At 43.2% G+C, this 8944-nt stretch overlaps 1 protein-coding gene across 1 annotated transcript; it reads left to right on the top strand.

Annotated features, from left to right (window-relative positions):
- Positions 1-1040: 1040 nt before the first annotated feature.
- CCNI2 (cyclin I family member 2) lies at positions 1041-7291 on the top strand. The gene is given in 8 exon segments (XM_031055185.1): positions 1041-1207; positions 1209-1277; positions 2420-2554; positions 3491-3566; positions 4656-4795; positions 5824-6054; positions 6902-7024; positions 7274-7291. Coding segments are annotated over 8 exon segments (837 nt in total). The 5' UTR covers positions 1041-1162.
- Positions 7292-8944: the final 1653 nt, after the last annotated feature.

Below are 8944 nucleotides of genomic sequence, written 5' to 3'. Positions count from 1 at the left end.
CCCGGCCAGGAGGGTCAGGACGTGGTGCGGTCGGGACGGGACGGGGTCCCCATCGCCCCCCGGGCGCTCTGCAGGGCTGGAGGGGCTGTCTGAGCGCTGGCGGTGCGGGAGCTGCTCGGTGTCGTTCTCAAGGACAGTCGAAACTAGCTAGAGGGCGAGATTTTAATTATTATTATTTCCCCCCAGCTACACAAGAGTAAACTTCTCCGTGCATCAAAGCCGTCAGATAAATCATTGCCAGCTCTACCTCTGTGAAATGGTCCGGCTTTGGATGTTCTGACTGACATCCAGTGGCAGCCGAAGTTAGTCATATGTGGTTCCTGCTTTCAGGGAAACCTCACAGAGCTCCAGCTTTAGAAATGTAGAGCAGTTTCCAGAGGATTCATGCCGCTTTGGGGTTTTTTAATGGAACTGCAGAGATAATGGTGTGAGCTTCCAGAAAAAAAACTGTGAGGATGCCCACATTCACCACTCCTTGGAAAGAAAAGCAAGAATTTTATATCTAGTAACGTCTCGTTTCTGTTGTTAAAGAGACACCAAAATGTAAGCCTTGAAATAGTTTCAGGCTGGATGTTCTCATTCACTTGGTACTGATATGATTCAGAGATGTTTATTTCCTGTAAATATTCCCCTTAGTCTGGAAAGGGGAATTTCCAAAGTGGTATCTCCAAATATTAAACTGGTCTGAGGAATACTTAATTGGGAATTCATAAACTTCCTAAGAACAGTCATCTTTGACCCTTTGTATGGAAACCATAAGCCTCTATTTGCCAGAAACTTGAAATCAGGTGTTAACAGGTTGCAGAGTAATAGCTCAGCAAACTGAGAGCCAAATGTGTGAAACAGGATAAATGGAGTAACATAGACTGCTTGACCCAAGGTTTCTCTAGCCACTACACAGCCCAGCAGTGAAGAAGCTGGGCTGTGTTGTCGTTCAACCATCTGACATGTTTTCTTTCATCAGGAACTTCCAGGGGAAATATGCATATCAGGATTGCTCTGTGTGCAAACAAACAAGTCTTGTGGCTGCTCCTCAGTTCTCAGCACTGGAAAGGCATCAAAAGAGGAAATAATCTTTAGCACAAGGAGCTGGGATGTTGTTTCATAATTTTGTTTGGTTTTGTCAGTGGCTCCCATCAGGAAACTGGTTCAAACAGCTGCCATGAAGTGTCCTGGACATATAGAGAGGTCACAACTTGCCTTTTTTTCTGGAAAATGCCTTAGCCAGAGAGGCCAGCATTTGAAAAGTGCCAGTTTTCCAGAATCCCACTGTGAAGGTATCCTCCCCATCCTCTTTGGAATTCCCTAAAGGACTCTGCAAAGATGCAGTGCTGATCATGCCATCTGATTCACCTGAATGCAAAAGTCATCCCTCATGGGCTGGGCTTAAGGAATGGAGGGGCAGAAGGGTCTGTATTTATCCCATTTTATATTTTATTGATGCCTTGTATAAAGCAGGGGCTTTGCATTTTGCTCTGACTCAGTCAGAAAAGTAGTTTTGGAAAATGTGAAATAGTTTGGGATAATGTGGTAGAGCAGGTAAGAGCAACCAATTGATGGTAAAACCATAAACTTGACACATTAATTGTGTTCAGCACTGTCTGTGAATTCCATCTGTTAAGGTGGGAGAAGATGGAATTCACTGAGGCCTAACAGAAACCAAGCCCCATTCCAAGCTGCCTTAGGAAGCTACAAGGCTCCATGGCCTCTGTGTACAATGCAAAACAGTTTTGCTTGGCTGCTTCTGTAAGTGCATCAGAACCATGGAAGAATGCGCAGAAGTGCCTTAACAGCCTTGTCTCCTCTTTGCAACAGTCTAGAAATGCTACTTTTTACACAGTACCTTTACTACCAAATTAAGCAAAATAGTGAAACAGATAATGGGATGAGTAATATTAAACAAGTTGGTGTTTAATTTTGTCTATTCTGTGTAGCTGCTTGGCCTTTTTACTTCTCCTGCAACAATGCTCAGGTGTGTTCCATGGCTCCTGGGTGCTGTTCTCACAGCAGCCACAGTCCTCTCTTTCACCTGAATGCGGCTTCAAGTAAGATATAAGAAGGAAAAAACTCAGTACATTTTGCCATGTACCTTTGGGGAGTCACAAACCTGGCTCTGGTCCCAACACTCAGCAAATCCAAGGGCTGTTAAAAAACTCTTGCAGAGTAAATCAAAACCTACTCCTGACTCCAGTTTCTCTGTTGAGGCTGGCTGAGTGGAACACGCGCTTTAAACTGCTCCAAAACATGCCCTTGCCCTCCCTCTGTGGACACAGCTGACAACTTCCTTAATTTCAAGCCTCTAGCCATCTAAAATGCTAATTAGAGCGCTTAAAAGGATTTGAGTCTTCCTTTGGAGATATGTTAACAAAATCATCAAAGCACTAACTGTATTTTTCTTCTAACTTTTCCTTCTCCTCAGGGCACAGATATCTCTCTGTCAGGTTACAAAAAAGCAGTTCTCTGGATTCCAGAAATCAGCTCCCAGTTCCAGTTTTACCCTTAAACGTTTGCCTTAGCCACCAGCATCTTCAACAGGCTGTTGGCATCAGTAAAGGTAAAGACCTCTGTCAGCTTTTCCCTGGCTAGATTACTGACTGGGAATGTAAGGAGCATGTAAGCAGTTTATACACAAAGCAGGGATGATGTTTGGCAGCAGATTTAGGGAGCAGTCAGGGTCGTTGCTGGGAAAGGCCATTAAGCAAATATATATATACACACACATGTATGAACTTGAGTGTTTGATGAGGTTCCACTGACCTCATTAGAATTGTTTGTGTGAACTTAGTCCAACTGCTGTGGTAAGTACAAAGAACTCATCTGGTTTTCTCTGCTAAACAGAAATTATTCGCATTATCACTTCTAATATTCTGGTTTTTAGACTACTATTTTCAATTAAACTGTGGGGCTGAGCTTTTCTGCCACTGAAGCTACAGCAAAGGTAGGAATTGAGCTGAGCCTTGCAGCTCCCCATTCTATTTAGGTTGATACTGGCATATAGAATCACAGAATCATTAAGGTTGGAAAAGGCCTCTAAGATCAAGTCCAACATTTGAGTGATCACCACCCTATCAACTAAATAGTACTAAGTGCCACATCTAGTTGTTTCTTGAACACCCCCAGGGATGCTGACTCTCCCATCTTTTTGGGCAGCCTATTCCAATATTTAATAACGCTTTCCATGAAGAAATTCTTCCTGAAGAAGTCCAACCTGAACCAATATCTGAAAGTGAGAAGCAACATTGCAGTGTAAATACTGTGACATTGCAGAGTCTAAAAGTTGTGAGACACATGAATAAAAATGGCATCTACAAGAGGATTTATTCTGCGTCACTCAGAATTTCCTTGTTCTATTTCCAGCTTCTGTAGCTAAACTAATTCAGAAACAACTGTAACTTAAATAAAAGTTTGAAACTTTGTATGTATAATAGGATGACAATTATTTCCCCCAAGACTCTTATCATCTTCTTTACTCACTTTCTTCTCCCTTCAGGCCCAATTAAAATATCTGCAGTGCATTGCAATTTCCTGCCTTGTCCTTGCAGCAGAAACCAATGAAGATGAGGTCCGTATGTTTCATTTTAAACACACTAAAAGTTGTTCATGTTTCCAGATCTTTCATCAACTTGGACATAATGAAGGAGTGTTAATTTGTGTACCCTAAGTACTCCTAAAGAGGTGAGAGTAGCATTTTCAGTCCTGTTTCATTGTTGCTCCAAAGAATTGTGACCTTTATGGATGACTTGGTTTTGTTTATGTCATGGATGTGTTTCTGTCCTGTCCCCAAACCTCTCTCCTCTTTTCAGAATCCATGGCTCACAGTAGAGCTTAGTCTGAGGGGACAGTCAAGATGCCCATCAGAGGGCTGTAATTCCCATTTCCCCTGGGAGGGCACAGCAGGTGTGACAGAGCAGAGACTCTTCAGAGGAAGCTTGAAATAGATGAGTTTGCTTGGAGCCAAAACTGGTTTCTGAACTCAGTGAGAAACTGACTCATGTCTGCACCTCAAGATGAGAAAATAAAGTCAGCAGTCAGTGAGAAATTACACAGGATAGCTCTCATGGCAAATAGACTTCTGCAGGCATTTACAAGCATTAGCTACAAGCATTTCAGATTGCATTCCTCTTCCTTTCTTCCTTCTGGTTTGCAAAAGAAGACGAAAGCCAGGAGCTGGAGTCAGACATACACATCTCTTCAAACAGCCACTGTGGTAGTGAAATGTTCTTCACAGCCTTTCTTAGGCGGTGTTACACTGAGGTTATTGTTCTTTTCCTCTCGACTACAAAGAATAAGCTGTATCAATGACCACAGGAAACAAGACAACCACAGCAGGCCTTGTAAAACAGGTTGGCAGGAACCCTCCTCTGAGTAAAACCAGTGGTAGCAGGGAAGGTGCATCACTGCTGCCACACTGGGGGGCTCATGGCATCATTCTTGCTGTGGGCTGGGTCAGCAGCAGCTGCCCTGGGCTGAGCAGGGACCGCCCTTCATTTAGGATGGGAGGTACCTAGGATGAGATCTCCTGAATGAGCATTCTGCTTAAAATAAACTTCTGTAAACTCGTCAGATCACTTCACAATACAGAGAAGCACACACAGCACTGTATAGGACGTTGGTTTCTTTATTTTTTTTTGTAATTTTTAAAAAGTTTTTTACAGTAATACCATCAGTGCAGACGCTAGCAGTGCAGAGCAGATGTAAACACTCTCCAGCCGAGATCTTGAGAATGAAAAGAATTATTCTGGATAAGCTTCAGTGGGATCTTTACACAGAAACACCAATGGATTTCTTAAACATTGTAAGCACTACATTTTGCAATGTTTTTTCTTTAAAGAAACAACTCCTTATCAAATAAGACTAAAAAACACAGATGCACGCACACACACACCCACCCACACATCCTTCCCAAGATTCTTGGCAAACTACCTATTCCTACCTATCTTCAAGCCTTTTAAAGAATATTACAGTAATTATATTTTTAAAACTTTTTAAAATTTTCTACTATTTAAAACCTTCTATTTTGCTCAAAAAAATTTACTCTTGTCTTTGTAGGAGAACTGAAAGGACATTAAAAAGATTCTCATAATGCACAACTATATGCCTTCTTTTTTTTTTTAATACAAGCTGCAAAAATATTTCTAACTATTTCCCTTCTCTTAATACTGTACATACAAAGCTGTCAGAGTTTTGCTACATTTCCCACATAGGTTTTTTTCTTAAACCATTTTCCTTTTCATCCCACTAATCATTTATGCAATGAGACTACCCTGGTCTGGCACTTAGTTCACATTGCAGTTACTAAACATTTAATAGAAACAATGAAACTTTGTCTTCAAGAAATGATCATGTACTAGTAAGGCAAAATTCATGTGATATGAACATATCCTGGATCCCTATTTTAAGATTATGTGCAAATATTAAGCCATATTAGGCTGCTGATTGTGAAAACTGCCTTTCATAGGTGCTTGTTTCCTTGGTGAATTCAGAGTTCAGTATTACTGGTTTTACTGGATTTGGAGCTGCTGTCCTGAACTGAATCTCCTGGACAGCAATCTGGATAATGTAGAAACCTCAGAAATTGTTAGGAAACATAGACCTCGTACATTCATTATCACCTCAGAAAAACAGTTCAATGATTGGCAAGTACGAACACGAAACACAAAAAAAAAAGGGTGGGGGAAGCCTTCAGGTTTCCTGATATGAGATGAAATTCATCTGTACTTCTGGGTGATGACATGAAAACATATAAACTTCACTAACCTCTGCTTTTCTTTTCATATATATATATGTGTGTATATATATATGTACACTTTGTCTTCTCTGCAGTTCCATGCCATGGTGATGACCAGCTGGCCCCATCTCCCACCCAGACTGCCTCAGAGGAATCCTTCCCTCCACGTTGCACTCTTGACCAAGCAGCTGCAGCACTGTATGGCCTGCCACCAACTTGTGCAGTTTAAGGGCTCCACGTTGGTTTTGGTGATCATCACCTTGGAGCTGGAGAGGCAGACTCCTGGTTGGTTTGCTGTTATTACTGATCTGCTAAAAAAAGCACAGGTAGGAAGCAAAATGGCCTTTGGTCACAAATCCTGAAGGCAGGACATGATAAAGAATAAAGTCATGTGTATTTACAGCCAGTATTGCATTTCAGCAGCTCCTGAGATTTGTGTCCTTGCTCTGCCTTTGCTGCAGACTTTGCTGGTGCCAACAAAAAGGAACAAAAGTGCAGTTCAGGGGTGGGACTGGGAGAGGGACACCCCTTTGGCAGGGTAGAGAGGGTTCCAAATTCTTGGCCACAGATAGCTGCATGCATCCTGAGCCAGGAGAAATTCTCTCATGATGGGAGAGTCTGAGAGCACCTAGAAATCTGCCTAGTTTCCTCAGCCTTCCTCTGAACACTGAGAAAACTTTTTAGTACAGTTACATATCTCTAAAAATATAACCAGTTTGACTTGTAATGATTCAAGACAAGCTCTATTTATTTTTCTTTTTTGTTTTTTTTTTAACTTTTCCCCACTTTCACAAAACACATGCCTTTTAAGAAAGCACACTTAGAAGGGTAAAGACCCAGGCTGTCAGCTTGCCATTCACCCATTTTAAGATCTTGAATTTGTCTGAAATAACCTGGCCTCCTGCTGTCCCTCCTGCCTGCTGTTTCCTGCAAAGAGGAAGCACTTGCCCATGTTCTGTGTAGTAGAAGGGGTAATCATAGTTGTAGGAGTAGTTATCAGGAGCTTCTGGATAAGTGTTTTCCATCAGGATCAACAGCATATTGCTGCTATGCATCTACTGAGGCATGCAGCCTGTCCCTGCCCTCCCCCTAATTACAAAGTGACAGGAGCAGTGGCCAGACAAGAGAGTCACATATCCAGAACTTAAAATAAATCTGCATCTTTCTTTACAGGTGAACAGCACTGAATTTATCCACTGCAAAGAGCTTGTGGATCTAGAGTTAATGTGCTTGCAGGCACCCAATGCTGTAAATATTTTCTGTCCCATCAGCCAAGCTGTGCAGGGCCATCCCAAGGCAAGGCTACCCTGCCAGCCCCTTCTGAATGGCAGAGTTCCCAACAAGGGAGGGTGAGGGCTGCTGTAGGCCAGCCTGTTTCAGCCCCTTTCACACCTACAACAGCCCAAATTCCTGATCAAACCACTGGGACTGAAGAATGCTGAGATGGATTCACTCCTGCACAGTGAGGATGGGGAGGTGAGTGCTGGGAGGATGAACACAGGAGGCTCATGCCCTCAACTGAGCTGCTCCTGTCCTCCCTTACAGCCACCCAGAAACGACTAGGGGAGAATTACTGCCTTGGAAGCAGCACCTGCAGAACCAGCAGGTCCCAGCAAATAGAACAGCCAAAATAACAGGGCAAATGTGTCACTGTGCTTCTCAGAGGACAAAGACACTTGGTATTATCAGTCTATTTTTTATGTCCTTCCTAAGCAGTATGTGCAACCCCTCATGTTTAAGATTATGTAAAGACAGAAAGCTGGGGAGAGGAGGGACTTGGTCACAGTCCTGCAGCTCAGGGATCCAGTTGGCAGGCAGCTACAAACTTCATGGAGAACCAAATGCCTCAGAGTTTATTTTTAAAATAGCCATGATGAAGTTTGACAGATTGAGCCTTTCATCCAGCTCATAGCATTGTTCTCTCATTAGAGCTGATCTGGCTTGGCCCATGGGAGCTGAACAGGAGCTGCTGCTGTCAAGGAATGGGCAGCCCCCACTGCTGCCTCTGCAAGAGATCTCAGATGGAACCAAGGCTTTCATTCAGCAGTCAGAAGCTTGAATCAAGCCTCCAGTTTTCCTTAAGGCCTTACCTTGTAATCCAGGGGTCTGTGATCTGTGCTTTTTCCTGGTTAAGCCATTACAGACTCTATCACAGTTCCTATGAAATGTAGGAAATCACTTCTTGTCTACAATCACCATTGCCTTGAGCTCTCATCAACCAGCATGTGCTGGTCAGGGTTTTTTAAATTTATTCTGTTTTACCAGACTAGGCAAAATAAAATGCCTTTAATAATTCCTCTCCACCACTACAACCACATTATTTCTTACAAATTGCTTAATCTTCATAGCAAAGTGGTTTTACAAAGGTCAGATTAAACCATTCTTGCACTTTTAAAAACCAGCTTCACTATTCCCTTTAAAATTAGTGGAGGTTTTGTTTTAAACAATAGGCATTTTTAGGTGATTGTTACCCTAATTTGAGGATATAATCCAGCCAGTATGGGATGGGTAACAGCACCATACCTGCCATCCTGCCACAGAACAGGAGGGGGTTCATATGGACTGGCACAGGCTAAATACTGAGCAGGTGTCTCATGTAATGACATGGGATAAATAACTTGGAGACAGAGATGGGACAGGAGCAAGGAGACAATGCTGTGCAACTGCAGAACTAATCAGGGCCAGAGGAACATTTCTGGCCTTCTCCCCTTCTTCACTGTCTGATCTTGTAGGAGAGGAGTTTCTGCACTGACCATGCAGGACTGATGTACTGAGCAGCTGTTCACACTTTCTCAATTTGCCAGCGTGAGCTCTGTGTGTGCAGGGAGAAAGCCATGCAGCTCTTGAAACCACAAAGGAAGCCCCCAAGTGTTCCAGTGATATCCAGTAATGGAGACCTAGTGCAAATAACCTGTGTGAACAGACATGACCTGAACAGCAGTGAAAGCCACAGAATTCCCTTGAGCCAGGTCAAAGCTACCTCAGGCTGTGGATGCTGTGCTGAGGGGGGCCCTGCCCAGGCCTGGGATGCTGCAGGAGTAGGTTTTGACCACATGAGGTTTGTGAGGTCCCCACATAGTGAGGGGTCAGGCAGCAGCACATGCTACCACAGGAAAGGTTCTCATTTAATGGTAGGGCTCTTCCCTCCTCCTGAGCAGTGCCTTCCTTTTCTCTCACAAGCTGTGAGTTGACTGCCTGGCTTTTGGGAGGAGGTGA

Source organism: Geospiza fortis, unplaced genomic scaffold, assembly GCF_000277835.1.
Source record: "Geospiza fortis unplaced genomic scaffold, GeoFor_1.0 scaffold55, whole genome shotgun sequence".
Taxonomy (NCBI): domain Eukaryota; kingdom Metazoa; phylum Chordata; class Aves; order Passeriformes; family Thraupidae; genus Geospiza; species Geospiza fortis.
Note: the sequence above shows the minus strand (reverse complement) of the source record. Positions and strands in the feature narration are given on the sequence as shown.